Source organism: Plenodomus lingam (assembly GCF_022343315.1).
Source record: "Plenodomus lingam strain CAN1 chromosome Unknown contig_14, whole genome shotgun sequence".
Classification (NCBI taxonomy): Eukaryota; Fungi; Ascomycota; class Dothideomycetes; order Pleosporales; family Leptosphaeriaceae; genus Plenodomus; species Plenodomus lingam.
Window position 1 is genome coordinate 2459612 of NW_027093932.1, and position 16784 is coordinate 2476395.

At 51.1% G+C, this 16784-nt stretch overlaps 8 protein-coding genes across 8 annotated transcripts; 3 read left to right on the plus strand and 5 right to left on the minus strand.

The window, feature by feature from the left end:
* Positions 1-76: 76 nt before the first annotated feature.
* Positions 77-1066, minus strand: DPM1 (dolichol-P-mannose synthesis; the record flags this gene model as incomplete). Its single annotated transcript, XM_066095720.1, has 2 exons — positions 799-1066; positions 77-698 (listed from the first exon to the last, which is right to left on the minus strand). The coding sequence occupies exons 1-2, from the start codon at positions 906-908 to the stop codon at positions 77-79; spliced, it is 732 nt and encodes a 243-aa protein (XP_065954556.1). The 5' UTR covers positions 909-1066.
* Positions 1067-1215: 149 nt separating this feature from the next.
* On the plus strand, positions 1216-2262 carry IAQ61_002856 (uncharacterized protein; the record flags this gene model as incomplete). The annotated part of the gene is made up of 1 exon (XM_003843353.1): positions 1216-2262. The coding sequence occupies one exon, from the start codon at positions 1216-1218 to the stop codon at positions 2260-2262; it is 1047 nt and encodes a 348-aa protein (XP_003843401.1).
* A 697-nt stretch (positions 2263-2959) lies between these two features.
* Positions 2960-4766, minus strand: IAQ61_002857 (uncharacterized protein; the record flags this gene model as incomplete). The annotated part of the gene is made up of 3 exons (XM_003843352.1): positions 2960-3298; positions 3347-3675; positions 3728-4766. The coding sequence occupies 3 exons, from the start codon at positions 4764-4766 to the stop codon at positions 2960-2962; spliced, it is 1707 nt and encodes a 568-aa protein (XP_003843400.1).
* Positions 4767-5763: 997 nt separating this feature from the next.
* Positions 5764-7929, minus strand: IAQ61_002858 (uncharacterized protein; the record flags this gene model as incomplete). Its single annotated transcript, XM_003843351.2, has 1 exon — positions 5764-7929. One exon carries the CDS (start codon positions 7927-7929, stop codon positions 5764-5766), a length of 2166 nt encoding a protein of 721 aa, XP_003843399.2.
* Positions 7930-8970: 1041 nt separating this feature from the next.
* On the minus strand, positions 8971-9162 carry IAQ61_002859 (uncharacterized protein; the record flags this gene model as incomplete). Its single annotated transcript, XM_066095721.1, has 1 exon — positions 8971-9162. The coding sequence occupies one exon, from the start codon at positions 9160-9162 to the stop codon at positions 8971-8973; it is 192 nt and encodes a 63-aa protein (XP_065954557.1).
* A 141-nt stretch (positions 9163-9303) lies between these two features.
* Positions 9304-10648, plus strand: IAQ61_002860 (uncharacterized protein; the record flags this gene model as incomplete). Its single annotated transcript, XM_003843350.2, has 4 exons — positions 9304-9447; positions 9504-9572; positions 9627-9735; positions 9894-10648. The coding sequence occupies 4 exons, from the start codon at positions 9304-9306 to the stop codon at positions 10646-10648; spliced, it is 1077 nt and encodes a 358-aa protein (XP_003843398.2).
* A 2698-nt stretch (positions 10649-13346) lies between these two features.
* Positions 13347-14301, plus strand: IAQ61_002861 (uncharacterized protein; the record flags this gene model as incomplete). The annotated part of the gene is made up of 2 exons (XM_066095722.1): positions 13347-13521; positions 13922-14301. The coding sequence occupies 2 exons, from the start codon at positions 13347-13349 to the stop codon at positions 14299-14301; spliced, it is 555 nt and encodes a 184-aa protein (XP_065954558.1).
* A 1337-nt stretch (positions 14302-15638) lies between these two features.
* On the minus strand, positions 15639-16748 carry IAQ61_002862 (uncharacterized protein; the record flags this gene model as incomplete). Its single annotated transcript, XM_003843348.2, has 1 exon — positions 15639-16748. One exon carries the CDS (start codon positions 16746-16748, stop codon positions 15639-15641), a length of 1110 nt encoding a protein of 369 aa, XP_003843396.2.
* Between the last annotated feature and the right edge of the window lie 36 nt (positions 16749-16784).

Genomic DNA, 16784 nt, shown 5'->3' on the forward strand with positions numbered 1-16784 from the left:
CTAGGGTCACGGTCAAGTGTACAAATCCACCCAACGCCAGCGCATTAATATGCTATTAGCCCGGCAGCAGCAGCAGCTAAACCTTCAACCACAGATTCAACACACCCTTTGCATACTCCACAATCTCATCACCGCCCAACTTACTTTCACCATACAAGCGATCGACAAAAGAAATCGGGACCTCTGCCACCGTACAGCCCATCGCCTTGGCCCTGACCATCATCTCCATCTGAAATGTATACCCCTTGCTCTCCGTCGAGCGAATCACCTTCTGCAATACCTCCTTCTTGTACAACCTAAAGCTGCCCGTCAAATCGCTCACCCCGGGCCGCAACACGGTATCCGCAAACAGATTTGCGCCGCGACTGACAAACTTGCGCTTAAGGTCCCAGCCAAAGACGCCGCCATCGCCGGCATACCGCGTGCCGGTCACAATGTCGTAGTTGTTCGTCTTCTGCAGCGCAATCATCGGCGCGATGAATTTCGGGTGGTGGCTGAAGTCGGCATCCATGATGATGACGAAGTTGCCGGTTGCGAATTGCAGGCCGTGCACGTAGGCGGTGCCGAGTCCGAGTTTGCCTGCGCGCGCCCGGATTTGGATGCGTTGCGGCGTGTATACTTTTTGGAGTTGGGCGGCGACTTCTTGGGTGCCATCGGGGGAGCCGTCGTCGATGATGATGAGTTCCCAGTCGAGGTTGCTGGTGGGAGAGGGAGGAGAGAGTTAGTTTGGATAGTAGTGGGGGGTTAAATGTGTAGTAGAGGGACAAATGAGTACTGAAGAAGGGGTGGAAGACGTACTTTTCGGTGAATGTCTTGTTCAGCAACCATGTGATTATAGGGAGGTTGCGACGCTCATTGTATGTCGGCAGCAGCACCGAGTACTTGTTCTTCTTCTCAATTGGCGCCATAATCAGACTTTCTCTTCTTGTCGTCTCTTCCCTTCGGATTTGCGTGTTCAAAAAGAAGGACTGCAGTTGGGTGATTATCGGGTTGGTGTGGGGTGTGCAAGGCAAGGGTGAGGTGAAGTCAAGGTAAACGTTCTCGGACCCCAGGGACAACCGCGGACGTGTCCGCAGCGAGCAGCAACGACCCCAAAACTAGTCCGCTTTAAGCTTTCCATCCATCAATTCTACATTCGACATCATAGCACCAGCAAAGAACCCCCATTAGCATACGCAAAAAAACTTAAAAAAAAAACCCCCCACCCTCCAAAAAATGGCCCTAATGGGCTCAAGAGGCATCACGACAGGCGCAACCAGCACATGGACTTCACTCTCTAAACCAAACTCCAAACACCTCTTCCTGACCTTGGACGCCCTCGACACCCTCTTCACACCTAAACAGCGCGTGCCCCACGTCTATGCCCAATACGGCGCCAAATACGGCATAAACTGCGGCGACCCAGAAGACCCCAAGACCCAGGAGTCTGTTGGGCATAGTTTCATAAAAGCTTTTAAATCACAATGCCAGCGATCCCCGCTGTACGGACGCCCACATTGCAACAACGATTTCCAGTGGTGGACATCTGTCATCCACAACACGTTTTCACCCTGGCATACCGACGACAGCAATGAATGCATACCCGACGTCCTCGTAAAAAATGTCTGGGAGCACTTCTCCTCGGCCGAAAATTACACGCTGTTCCCAGATGTCATGCCCCTGATGAAGCGCCTGCGCACAGCAAAATCCAAACCGGGCAGTTTCTCAGGCTATCAGACTGTGACCGTGGGTATCATTTCGAATTTCGATGCACGGCTGCCGGGGCTGCTGACCGGGTTGGGACTCGAGGTTGGTCCTTATCGTGCGTGGCATGGGATGAATCGGGAAGAGAGAGAGGAAGTTGATCGGGGAGACACAACGAAACCTGCCTTGCAAAACCCAACAACCCCCAACCAGGCAAACAAATCAGACCCAGATCCACCAGAAAATCCGTATGACTTCGACTTCGTCATCCTCAGCTCCGATGCCCTCCAAGAAAAGCCCAGCGCCGGCATCTTTTCCCTCGCGCGCAATTGCGCCCTCCACGTTTGCGAGGAACGCAAACAAGCAAGCAAAAAAGAGCAGTGTGCAGACCGTGAAATCGACTACGTTCACGTTGGAAACGACGTCAAAAAAGACGCCCATGCGGCGAAGAGGGCGGGCTGGAGGGGTGTGCATTTAGCTCGAGAGGCGGAGGCGAGGCCAGAGGCGGATGACGGAGGGGTGGAGAGCATAGCGTCGTTGGAGGAATTGGAAGATCTCTTGGGTGATAAGATGGATTAGATTCGATTCGATTCCTGGCGAGAGAAACGACGGGCGCAGTATGCGTTTCCCGTGGTGAGAGGGTCATGGAGCTGTAATGACGTGTTCCGAGTTCACAAGGTAACAAGTCTATTCGCTAGCCGGGAGATACTACAGGTCTTGCTAATCGGCCGCACTCTTCAATGACACATGCATCTGTATTCTGCAAGCTTCAGCAGCTATATAGCAGCTCGCTATTCCCCTTTCCCCGAACAAGGAAACGCTCCATTCAACTGCCATAGCTTTTGCCAAGTCGAAGCCTGAACATACGAGACAATTAGAGATATACAGACAGGCAGGCCAGCCCTCGACCAAGCCATCAAAAAGAGTCAGTCGTAACAAAGGTGTTAGTATTGGCATTGCATATTCAAGCCCCTAACTAGCCAAATCTCCCCTTCCCAGATTTTCTTCCAAAAGCATCCATGTAGTAGGATGCGGAACAGGTGGTGTCAGACACGCGAAGATGCTTGCTTCTGTTACTTGCGCGGTATAGTGGCGTAATTGGTACGTATGCAACGGGTCTCATACCCAAATAAGAGCACAGCCATGCTGTGATGGCTACGTCTCTTCCAGAATCGTAAAAAGTGGCGGCCGTTGAATTATCGTTTCATGCAAAGTGAAGACCCCGTGACAAGGTCTGCTGGGCGTCCAAACTGCTCCCTGGACGCACTGCACGGAGTCACAACTCCTCGTCTTCTTCCATCCTGGCTTCGATCGTGGAGGGGATGTTACCGTCTGAGTTTCCTCGCTCTTTTTGGGCACTGAGGACGGTTGCGCCGAGGCTCTTGCGGACCGTGTCTTCGAAGCCGGGGAGAGAGGCTCGGTGCTTCTTGTAGGGTGAGGCAATAGAGCTTTCGTTTGTGAGTTGGGCGGATGGCTTCTCTACTGTCGAGGAAGAGGCTTCGCCCTGTGATGAGGCACCGGGAGCAGGTGTACCAGATAGGGGAGATGCAGAATCGTCTGCATTGATGGATGCGGTTGCTCGGCCTAAAGGTTCGGCAGAGTGTTGGCGTTTGAGCTAGAGAACTGTCAATACGAATGCTGCAATGTCAAGTTTTTGAAATACCTTGATTTTTCTCACGCCATCTGCAAGTTCACCCTGCCTGTAGATATCCTCGGGAGATAACAAGCCTTTGCCAGTGTCGTCTTTGTCGTCGTCAATGTCCTCCACCTTGATGTCATCCTCATCATCAGCGTCGCTGTCCATGTCCTCTTCAGTTTTCAGTTTGGACTTGGGTGATCTCTCGCGATAACCACCGAAGTTCTTAGTACCCGCGGCTGCATCAAGCGGCTTGAGGCTACCAAAGTCGAGTGCGCCCGATTTTCGTCGGTTAACGGGTGAAGTCACTTGGGGAGTTTTGGGGGACTCGATGATGCCCATTTTGCGCAATTGGCCTGTCTGAAATTAGTAGAGAGTTGAGTCAAAGCCAGTGCAAGGAGGACATACGCTCTCCACGGTACAAGAAAGTGAAAACAGCATACGGCTTGTCTGGCGGATCTATGCCAGTTACAGTCTGTGTGCTGATGGACTTGGGATCCAGTGTCTTGGGCTTTGCAAAGCTGGTGGTGTGGTCAATATCTTCACCGTCGCCACCACCATTCTGCTCGTCATCGTCGTGGGCGTCGAACTGCGGGCTATACTCGCCGCGTTTGATTTCACCAGAAGCCAGAACGCGGAACAAGGCGACCTTGATCTGCCCTGCAGCCTCGGGTACCGGGGGCTCATCTTCCGAGTCCGAGTCGGTTGTGAAGAACTCGTCGTTCCCTGGCAGTGTTTCGACGGGCGCGTCTTTGCTATCGCTGTAGCGCAGCACACCGTTCCGCGACTCCTTGACATCTTCCTCGTCGCTGCTGCCAACGCGCGCCTCTCTCCGCTTCCTTCGCTTTTTCTCCAGACGCTGCTTTCTCCGCTCAATCTTGGCGGCTACGTCCTTGTCCTTGCCCTCCAGGTCTAGGCCGTTCAGCCAGCGCTCCAGACCGACCTCGCGGAAGAGAAATTCGCGCTCTGCCAGGCCGCCGCCTTCGGATTCAGGCACGCTGACCCATCGCGAATTGACCCACGTCTCCTCGCCGCGCCGCAGCAATGTGGCGACCTCCTCCTTTGCACGGCCGTCGAAGTATATGTAGGCTGCGATTGTCTCGTTGGGCGAGGTGGTGAGGGGCTTGTAGGGAGCGATGGTGGGACCGTTTTTGCCCCGCTCGCTTGGGAAGCCAGGCAGACCGCCGACCACCTTGGGCTTGGGATTGGGCTCTTCGGGCGTCGGCTTGGGCGTCGAGTACGGCACGTGGAGGCCTGGGGTGAGGAGGGTGATGGATATGGCGAATGTCGACTGCTCAGGCTTGGTGCCGCCTGGTGGGATTTTGGCTGGCGGGACGGGAATGTACGACGTAATTCGGTGGAATTTGGATTGTTTCTGCAGCCCGTATTCGGGCAGGGGCCCCTCTGGCGAGTGCAGAGACACCGCAAGTCCGAGAAAGGTTGGCATGGTGCGGAGCAGCGCGAAAGAGCGAAGGCTATCCTCTTAGGGGGGGAGAAGGAGGAGGAAGAGGAAGGGGGGGTTGTTCAGGGACAAGCAAAGGCCCGTCAGAGGAGGATGGTGAGCGGCCGTGGTACTACAGTCCGCACAATGGCCAGGTCACGAAGGCGAGAGTGTCTGCCGTGAACAAACGCTTCGCCAAGAGGGCAACAGCGCGAGAAAGCTGAGCAGATTTTTGGCGGCAAGTTATTGTGAGGGCGTGTAGATGTTCCTTACCGTAGCTTAGGCGGAGTCGATGGGGGTAGCTTGGGGCCAATGAGGGCGATGGCACCTGATCAGTAGCTTCGACAGTCGCGAGCCCGGTCGCGCTACTACACCGCAAGAAAAAAAAAAGAGAGAGAAACCCCAAATCCGCTTCAGTGTTCTTTCGGTGCCCCCTTGAGATGTGTGGCCGGGGCAGATGGGGGAATTGTTGATTCAGCACACGCGGGGTCATCAAGTCTTGTTTATGACTTCATGGCGCCAGGGTCCATCTCACCCGACCGCCTGTTCTTAGACAAGAGGGAGGGAAGGGGAGTACCTACGAGCGCATCGGCCAGGCATTGTTCATTTGGCCTACCGCTCCGAGAACCTTCCTCGATTGTCTCGCATCTCAGACATGGGGCAACATTACAAGAACAAACTAGGTACTGGCCAGTGATAGCCATGTCCTGCAGTTTCATCACTTGCTTGCATTCCAGTCCAATGTGTACATGCAAAAGAGAACATGGGGCAAATTGTCTGCACCTCCGGTAGCCTCACGACCATCGAGGCTCGCTTTCAAAGAACCAAAGCCAAAAGCGAAAATACGATTGCGTTTTCTGTATCAACTCTTTCAAGTATCCAGGCACTGACTGCAATTGATGATTGCCAAATCATCCGATTCCAACTGCAAATGCGCGCCCAACTCCATGCTACTTGTCGACACATGTTTGTTACCGTAATCCAGGGTATCATAAACGCCATCCTACTCCTCGCCATCAGAAGCAAACATATCTTCCGCTTTCGGCCTCAATCTCTTTGCTCTTGCGGCTGCCGTCTCCCCTGGTATCTCTTCTACGACAGGAGCTACCGGTTTAGCCTGTTCTACATGCTTTTCTTCTGCCTCTGGCCCCGCGACTTCATCCTTGCTCGCGGCACGGTCAGGTGTGGCGATCTGAGACGGCTCTTTTGCCTCGTCTGCATTGTCGCCTTGATCATCATCCAGATCCATGTCTTCATCCTCTTCTTCCCCAGCCTTGCCTACCTCCAAATCTCTGTCTTTTGTTACTGGCTTCTTCACGATAGCTGCCTTCTTTTTCCTTCGCTCTACCATCCTTCTCGCCTGCTCCTCTGCCTCTTTTGCCCTTTCCTTCGCATTGAACGCCTCGTCCAACTGATCCAGCACATTCTGCTCGAACAAATGCTCGTCTTGCCAAACCTTCAATATCACATTAACCTCATCTCTATAACTCCTCTCCGTCATGCGTCCCATGTCCAATCTGACAGGTAACTTCTCCAAATGCTCAAACACTTTGCGCTCGACAAGTTGTATTCCAATGGCAAGGCGATACTTGTATGAAACACCCGATTCTTTTGCTGTGACGAGGAGCACATCCGAGATGATACGCAGTGCATTGAGAGTAACTTGTCGAACATCGGGGCGACGGAGGTCGTCTTTGGGCGCTTCGGTATCGACAGGGCGGTTTCGGGGGTTGGCATCGGTGAGTTGGAAGGGAGCGATGATGTTGGAGATGAGGATGTGAACGACTTCATCCATGCCTTGGGCTGCGTGTTCTACAGCGAAGACAGATATGGCGGCGATGTCGTCGGCGACAATGCTACCGGGGGGCAATGTTGTGAGAAGCCAAAGCAACATGGCTCGTGATCGAGGAGACATGATACCGTGGCCGTTGTCAACCCGCCCAGGGTAATTGTCGCCTACCGGGAGGGCTTTGAACACGGGCTTTTCCTTCTCTTCCTCGTCGTCGCTGTCTTCCTCTTCGTCAGCCTCGTCAAAAGCGCCCAAATGATCGGCAAACTCGTCTGCAAGCGGATCGACAGGGCCTTGCCAATCGCCATGATGAGCGAATATCTCGGGATCTGGACTATCGCAGACTATTTGGTGTAATCGCCATCGATAATAGCGGTTGACCGGATGTTTCTGATCATAAAGCCATGCAAAACGCTCTTCCTCTTGTACTTGTGGGTCGTTCATTAGTGCAGCTTCGAATTCCACACCACCGAGTATAACACCCTCGATGGTTTGATGTACCAGTCGCAGCGTCGCAGCGTCTGGAGGTTGATTTGCCGTGATGATCAATTGCTCAGTATCTTCGCGGGGGCGATCTCTGCTGCCTCCTCCCAGATCTGGCGGCGGCGCGAAGCCCTTGGGAACCTCTGGTGCCTGCCAGCGTGCGCCGAAAGCCTCTGTGCGTTGTGCAGTGTCCACCGAACGTCCACCAAGATATCGGTCGAGATGCAAGTAGTATCCCCGTCCAAGGTACTTTTTATCATTCAGGCGATTCATGGCTTCGTCCAAGTCGCGTGCGCTCGCCTCCTTGTCGAATGTGACCTTCATGGTTGCGGAGGGCCTTCCCTTTGGAGATGGCCCCTGCGGCGGTATCTTCTCTACCTTTGTGACCTTGAGTGAGGGGAAGTCGGCGAACAGGGCTTCGACCTGTTGCGGGTCCATTGTAGGAGGCAGGTTCGAGGCCTTGGCAACAACAGTCGTGAAGATATTTTCTTCTGACGGCTTGTGGCTATCGAGAGCGGCGGGTGCTGTAGGTACAGAGGCACCAAACCCTGACTGTGTCGATTGCTGAAGCCGGCTCAAGGTTGCTGGAGTCCTGGAGTAGCCATCGACCGGCTGGGAATCGAGTGTGCCTGGGCCGCTCTTCATCGTCCTCGAGCGTCCTGTGAAGTGTCGCTTGCTGCCCGTTGGCACAAAGACATCTTCATCCGGCTTCTCTTGCTCCGATGCGCCTAAGACGTTCTTCTCCGACCCGTGCTCCTCCATGAAATCGGCCATGACCTTGTCGAGCGCATGTTGGTCTTCGCGCGCCTTGGCCTCGTCCTCGAGTTCTTTGGCTTTGGCGTTCAGTGGTTGCGCCTTGCTGACTTTTGCAGTGCCTAGTGAGAATTTGAACGCCATGTGGACGACAGGCAAGGTGAGCTAACTATCACGCTGTCGGAAAGGTGAACATGAAAGGCACGACGGGGACTAGGTCAGTTGTACGAGTAAGTCGAGGAAGTTAGGAAGCTGTGTAGGTACTTACGAAGCTGCGAAAGCAACGATGCGACGGGAGCTAATCCCGATTAGGAAACAACAAATCAGCCAATCGCAACGCCTCGGCTCGGTGGCCAGAGGGAGCCAAGCCACTACTCTACATACGGTAAGCCGCGGCACCCGGCTCCAGATCCCTAGCGTCTTCCTGAGTAGGCAGGCCTGAAGACAGTGACAGTGAACACTACACTGTGGAGACTTGCTCAAGAGTCACATGCTCATATTAAAAGTATTACATACATACTATGTGGATAGCTAACTACGCCACTTCTCCTTCTGCTTGCCAAATCCTGGCCCGTATCGCACCGCTGGACGCGCGCTTATTTACTGCATATTGCTTCCCCCGCAACCACTAGCCCTCCCCCATATTTGCCGGAGCGGCCGGTAGTTTGCACTTACCCATGGACTTGCGAATACCTTCGGGTTACGATATTGCATGGTTCACACGGCGTCTATGCAGATGACACCACCATGGTAGTTGCGGCATGAAGTTCTGACTTACCTATCCAGCCATAAAAGCGAATGCTCTCCTCAGTCAATCCCGTGGCTGCGCCAAATTTTGATCTACCTCGAGCGACGCCACGCGCCCAATGTGCAAACAGTCAAAGGATCCTGAAAGCATGGCTGACAGCATGGAGGTCAGAGCTGGGGGGGCTGAAACACCAATCCAGTGACTGTGCGAGAACGTCATAATTGTCCACAAGCGTATTGGACCTCTGAGCCCGTCTCAGATGTGTCAGTCCAAGCGCAGCATGTATTTTTCCACATCCTTGCCAACCTCACAGTTCCAATAAGCAAGACGCATATCACCTTGCATGGCCATGTCGTACAACGCGGGGAAACTAGACGAAGCGCAGTAGGCTGCCTCAAGCTTCATCTACACGCTGCTGGGAACGTGGACAGTTGCCATCATTCCCTCAGATTCTGATCCACATTTCCGGTGCCAGAGTTGCAGATCCCCTCCTCCAGGACAGGCTTCTCCTGACCCCAAACCCTAAGGAGCTTGCTGGCCGTGGATGAATTGCGTTCGAGATCCTTCAGCCTGCATCCTTTCGCTTGGCCCTCAGCGATCTGCCGTTTAAAGGTTTCACAAGCGGCCATATGTAACTTGCGCTCGTCGCACAGCTTCTAAGAACCCCCGATCCACCTGTTCACGTTCATCCCAAGAAAGATCATGTCCGAATGACGATATAACTCTGTTTCCATCAAAGGTGCCCCGAGTGGCTGTTGAACTTGGATGAGATGGCTCCCCATGCAAAATTGTCCAACATCCTCGCTTTCGTGCTCACGGGAATATCAACATGTGTGGTAGCTCTGAGATTCTACAGCCGCCACTTTCTGGTCGGGAAGCTTAGCTCCTCAGATTGGGTCATGTTCATTGCGCTGGTGTGTGCTGACTTTTTGACCTTCGCTAGCCACATTGCTGACCACCTCCTAACCAGATTTGTACGTGGGGTTCAGTAGTCGTCAATTGGTACATGGTACACTTCCTGGACTATACTCAGGTCCATGTACGTGTGGGATGACGATAAACTTCAGCAATGTATTTGACTGATCATGTATAGGATAGAGATTCCTTTGCGAAGGTTGCGACTGGCTCGCTCCTGTCATTCTGGGTCTACCGAGTGACCTATATCCTCGACCTGTGCCTTATAAAGACGTCTATCCTGCTCTGTACGTACCCAGGTAGCCCTTCGATCAATGGCACGACTGTAATTTGTCTCCGCAAAGCAGCCATTTCTAACTAGCTCGAGTCTGAGAGGGGTCGATGCTGATACGTCGAGGCATGTACTTGATCATCGGAGTACATTACTGACTTTGCATTTGCACAGTCTATGGCCATATTGCAGCTTCGAATAAACATTTTCACGGCGTAGTCCGTATACTGTTCGCTGTCATCTTACTCGGCGGTCTTTCGATGATTTTCGCTGCGGTCTTCAACTGCTACCCAATCTCGGATGCATGGTCATTTGAAGTTTTTGAGCGAGGAATCGATGGCATTCATGCAACGCAATGCTACAATCCGGGACCCTTCTGGCTGTTTAACGCTGGATACAACCTCGTCACCGATGCTATGATCTGGACGCTGCCGATACTATTCCTTTTGAACCTGCAATCTATGCCCCTGAGGCGTCGCATAGAACTCCTTGCTATTTTCTCAGTCGGTCTCACAGCTATCATAGCTTCCGCTGTTCGGCTTCGCACTATGGTCCTCTGGCTCAGCGACTTCAAGAATCAGGGCGAAAATACTGCGAACCTTCTCCTGTGGAGTCAAGTAGAGCAGCATACCGGTATCTGTGCAGCTTCACTGCCGTTTTTACGACCACTTTTCCGCAAGGCTTTGACGAGGGTTCGAAGCAGAGAGCAGCCGAGTCCTAATCCAGTGCCATTCTTGGTTGGAGGTGGGACATCAGATGATCCAGCGATGATCAGAACGCCAATTATACCCTCGCCAACCCCTACAGTAGCGAGTGACAAAGAGTTCCGGATACCACGAGATAATCTCCTGCCCATTCAGCCGAATAGTGACGCATGGGGCGCGGCCATATGGGACGGAAGTCAAGCTCGGCAGGTTCTCCCTAGCTGAAGGTGTTGAGAGTTTTACACAAGCGCGGTGAATGTGGCGGTGAAGGGTAATGACTTAGAGTTGACGGCTCGGGTCACCCGAACATCCCCGAAAGGCATCTGTTCTATCGGGTTTCCAATCAGACGTCGAACACAATACCTATCTTCAAGTGCAGGCATTGATGATATTCTTCCTTCTCGAACCGATGAGATGGCCAAATATTCCTCAATGAGCTATTTCCAGATGCTCCTTGCGTAGCAAGATTTGATCTCCTGCGGCCACCAGATGATTTCCAGGGATCTCCTACACCGCGCTAAAGAAAAGCCACTTATGATATTGGCTTTGATGATTCGATGATCCAGCGCAGGTATCGGTACAGTACCACTAGAGGGCATTGGGTACAGACACATGTTTCTCTATTTTTCAGCAAACAAAGCCATATAGGTCCTGAATTGTGGTCCTGCATCAAATTTGGAACGGAGCTGCTCTCTCCCAGCACAGTAATACTAACTGCTTGGGTCATGGTCCAACGATTCCCTGGTTTCGCAGAGCATTACGAGTGCAAAACTTGTACAGCATGCCAGACATGAACCACTTATACATTTTCTCCACAACAACATGGCGATTTTACGCTCAATGCAATTGACGACCTTACGATGTTGTATGGTTCTATAAGACCTCAGTCTCTTCTTAACAGGCCAGCTGTTTTTTCACCATAGCCCTGATAGGGGACCTCGAAGTAGAATTCTACGGCGCTTGATCCCGCATTCCCGCCATGACGTGCTCTCCATTTCACAGGGACTCGTTACAAACGGAGTACCAAACCCTCAGTTTTCTGCGGGCTAGGGATTCCAGGAGGATGGGGATGCTGGCATGTAACCTTTTGACAGCCGCGCTTGGAGCATTCTGCTCTGGGGCAGTGGTCCAGTGATTTCCTACGGGAAGTACTTTGGAGTCGAGATATCACGACTGATCTGACTCAGTTGGGCTCCACGCTGCATCGTATTTCTGCATACATATCCCTAGGGCAAGGAAGACTACACGATATGACCGAGTTTATCGAGATGAATTATGAGGCAAAGTTGAAGATACACAGGGATCTGAACATCAAAAGTAATAACATATATATGAACGACTTCAATACAGGTAATATCTAATCGCGCACCCAGAATATGGTCCAAAAAGCTCACGGAATCCTTCTTCCTGCCCAGCGCAGACATTCATATCACCATATCACGTGCAGCATCTCGCATTGTCCAATGAACATCCAGATGCACCGCGATATCCTCTGCCCCTTTTTTCCAAGGTTTCCAATTACCCAGTTCAAAACCCTGCGTGGTTCTCTCCAGTCATGTCCTGTATATCTTAACACCTGGAACGGAAACCCATGCGTAAGCGGCAGGCAAGTACATGACGATGCGAAGCCGCGGGTCTGGCCAGATCCAGAGATCCAGCGCGTTACGCATGGACGACATTGCGAACGGGAAGTATTGTGCCCAGTCCTCGAACAGGAGGTTGTTGGTCAACACATTGGCCGCGAAGATGGTGGCGTTTTGAGGTGTCCGGGTGCTAGGTCGAGCCACTTGTCCGCACTGGTCATTTCGACTGCTTCTTACCAGGAAGGAACAGTCACTATATGATCCTCATGCCCATGCTCATGCTGATACCCAATCGCCGAACCCCCATCTTTGGATCCCTGGGTCAACATCCCCCGGCAGTCTACTGGCACCCTCCGACTCCTACCACATAACCCCAAACCCAGCATCCCTTCTCTTCAATTCCGCCATCGCAAGTGAAAATATGGACGCCGTTCTTGGGCATGTCCATTGTGCGCAGTCTACTGGTTGCGTTTGGAGCATTGCTTTACAGTACGTGAGAACAACCGTATAGAAGGATCTACAACCACTACGGTACAAAACCGGTTTACAGTAGCTATATTTATCTAAAGTAGACTAAGAAGTAGTTTAGGTAGAAGAAGTAAACCTAAATAGGGTTTATTATACTATGTATTCTATAAAAGTAAACTACTTATATTTCTACTTCTATTAATCTACTAGTATTACGTAGTAATACCTAGTTTCCTACTATTTAAGTATTTTACCCCTCCTTTCTTTAATCTTCTTCACCACCTCTACCACCACCTCTATCACCACCTCTACCACCACTACCTCTACCACCACCTCCACCACCTCTAATCACCACCTCCACCACCTCTATTATCACCACCTCCTATTAGTAAAAATATCATGACTCATTATTATGTCATATGTGCGTATAGCGTAGAGCTAATCTTTTCTACCCCTTTTAGTCTTAGTTAGGTATTATAGCATATAATAGAAATAAAACTACTTTTTATACTTAATTTAAACCCCTACTATAAAAGTAAACCACTACTTTAAACCTATTTACAGGTATACACGAGGTTAGTTTACACCTATATAGTAAACCCCTAGCGTACCATTCTACAGTAAACAATTTTTTACCGTAGTGAACACTACTTGATTAATTTGATTCTAAATGTCGATATGCTCATAACGCCAGGGCTTCCAGCGCTGGCGCACCGCGCCGACGCTCCTGTCAGTCGATTACAAGAAGCAACTTCTACAATGATTCGATGGGTCTGGTCCTCTCTTCAATATTGTATATTTAAGTTCTTCAGCTTCTTCGCTGTTGAATTTCCTGTGTATATCAGAGAATGCACACGTCGAGAGTTGTCTGGATGTTCTCTGCTGGTGACAGAGTTCATAGACGAAGAAGAGACACCCAGGGGCTGCAAATGCATGATGCTCATGACATACCCGAGGAGGACAGGCCAAATCGCATACCCATGGTTCCACTAGCTCCTGTCACAGCTGCGGACGATGCAATAACAGTATCGGTACCGTCGAGTTCAAGTAGAACCGCCAGGGAAAACCGCAGCCAGAGAAGCGCAAATGCCGTACTACGAGAAGGATCCCTTGCGAGCAATGCTATCGATCCTACACATTCGTGCTCTCCATCACAGTCTGGCAATTCTCTAAACAGAAGAACCCTTTTTAGTCGCCCATCAACTTGTTGTTTCTATATCATCCATAGCACCTACTATTTGATATAGTGGTAACTCCCTTGCCACTATTAGTGACTCCCCTATCCCGGGGGTTGACCGGGATACGTCCTAATGGAGACTAGTGGGTCGAGTAGATATAGCCACCTTCGGGCTCTTCCATAGATTCCTCAATCAATACTTTCATCACATCACAGCTGCATCATTACGTCCAGGAGAACCTGTTGCCGAAAACCAACGCGAAGCTGCAGCTGCAAGACCCAACTCCGCCAATCAGATTACCGCGGCGTTAGCGCATATTGATACTAGAATGAGAGAATTATTGGAGGAACCATCCATGAATGTGGAATTACCTAATGAGACGTCGATAGATCTGAAGTCCTCGGGATCATCTAATGTCCCTATGCCCGCAAGGGCAAGGTTGTCAGCTTCCATGCGTATATCCTCAAGGGCATGGTCAGCAGCTACTACACCTTCAACCGCAAGGAACGCATCATCAGCCACCACACCCGCGACAAACGCCTATCGTCGAAGATCCCGACCTATTACCATCCCCTTGTACAGTCACAACCCCCACGACGTAGCCAAACTCCTCCGAGGCCTAGGAACCCCCCAACAAGTCCCTCCGTAGCCCGGCCTCCTAGCCGCAATCATAAACGGCGATTTGGAACACTTCATCTCGTCAACAGATAGTGTCTCTCTCTTGCTACATACCATGGCTTACGCGGAGATCTACGATCCTGATACAGCGAAGTAGTATTACTCGCTGCGGTCCTGGGTGCCGTTACTTTCTCGACTGGTTGAGCCAGCTGACGGGAGGCAAATCCGGAACAGTGGCGTTGGAGGATTAGACGGAAGAGTTGGGGAGCCGCGGCCGTGTCCGGGACAGGGGAGAGATAGTTTTGTATAGATGAATTTGAAGCATTCACTTGTTCTTCTTTTCATGTAGTTGATGGGGTTCGTGGCAGTGGGGATTGGGGGATTGTAGGGATAGAGCCTCCTGGTTAGGGGATGGTGTATCGAATGATTTGCCTTTGAGCTGGCATCCAGATAAAACTTTGGGTTTGAAAGCCGCATTGTGCTGGAATTTGCTATCGCTATTGTGTTATGCCTCTTCTTCGGCATGAAGAAGGCTGCTGTTTTTTCGCCAAGGGTGTCTTGTGCACCAGATAGGTAAACCCTGGTCCGTTGTACCGGTAGAAGTCGCCCTGTCGTATCGTCAATCAAAAATCTGCATTTTGATAGCCTTGCTTTATCTTACAATCCTTTAAATTTGGATGGTACTGGAGTCTGGAAAACTCTTAAGGCCGAAGAAATTGCTTTTGTAAAAGAGCAGGTAGTTTGAGGTACAATGTTGATGCATCTCCAACCTCGAAGCACTGTTGTCAGCGTAGAAAAAGGATCTTCAAGGAATGGGTCCCGCAAGTCGGCAGCAGGGTGTAGTATAAAAAGTTCGACTTTTTTGGTCACATGATACATATACAGAACATTACAATCTTTGCTGAAGATAAGCCTGTCCTAGTATGGAGTTTTGATTCAGACCGTGATTTCTGTATGTCTGGGTGAATTGGATGATACCTGTAAACTGGGAGAGGCTGGGGGCCTTATGACTTGCATCACGCTATCTGCATATTAGGTCTTCGTGTCCTCAGTTTTTCAGGATTCTCACATTTCAGAGCGTAATATCGAACAGTAGTTGCTTGCATTGATCGTGAACCTTGGCCTTGAGGACGTCTATATCTGGACCTAGATTCTTGCCATTCCCATTCATTTTCCCCGCTATACATTAGAAAAGAAATGAACCGCAAACATTAGTAACATGAAACATGAAAACATGGAGAGGAAAAGGAACAGCGCTATCGTGACATTGGGCCTATTGTACAGTACAAGCCCATTTCAAGTAAGCTTCCGTCGCAGCCGAATTCTTGTTCGCTAATCTTGCCAGTTCGGATGGCCCTTGACTATTTTCTAGCGGCGGCGGGGAATGACGATGGGCTGCCCACCAACGCTGACATCCACTTCGAAATCAGTGAGCTCGACCCTGCCGCCGAAGAAGCTGATATCAGTTTGACGCTTCTCGACCTCAGCAACGCTTCGGCGGGTGTTGATGTTGATGTCGTCGATTTGAACACCAATGTCGATGACTTCATCCCAAAAATTGACCTGGCGCTTCTGGTTCTGGTTCACGTTGATTGAATCGATGGAGAATGTGAGGTCACCAAGCGGCTTGCTGGGATCCACGTTCAAGTCACCGGGGACACCGTCCATGTTAAAGTCCAAGCCGCGAATAGAAAATGGGCCAAAGTTGAGCTCGTTCTGGCGCTTGGTGATGTTCTGGCCGTTCTCCTTGGCAAAGAGATGAAGGGGAAACCTGATCGGAACACCCATGATGTCGCCCTTAACATCAAGGTCAAATCCCTCCTCAAGCATCTCGCTGGTGATTTCGAAAGCGGGAATGGGGATATCATTCAGGTGGACGATCTCACGGTCTCCCTCGCGCTCAAGAGAGGCTGTGAGGCTTTGAACACCATCCTGAGCCTGGCCCATGAGATAGATAGGAAGCTCAATGAGTTCGTTGGTGGCTTGACGTGCGGTCAAGGGCATGGAGGCGGCAATGCCGAGTAGAGCGCTGAGGATGACAGTGGAGTACATTTTGAAGTTGAAGTGATTGGGAGGACGGGGGGAAGATTGAGAAAGTAGTAGATTACTGAAGAAGTGATTGTTGTAGAGGAGTGAGTTGCTAATGAAGTGATGTCTCAATCGGCAGTCTCGAGCTTGACCTTTATACCTGAGTTTCATCAGTCTCTTGACTTGACGAACGGGCATCGTTGCGATGGTACCGATACCTCCAAGAATGGCACACGTCACATTCCAAGCCAGATCGTACCCTTTCTCTACGGTATTCGTTTCGGAACATGGTGGTTGCATTCTCACCAAGAACTGTGGTACATCGGGGTACATCCGGGCACATCGGTTCTGAGTCGAGTTCTGTGATGTAGACTTGGTCAAGTGTATCCTGACGTAGACCACACAGGCTGTGCATGAATGACCATCTCGCCATATGGTCAGATCGAACATATTCGGTGCCTTGGTATAAACATTGGCTAGCTTGGA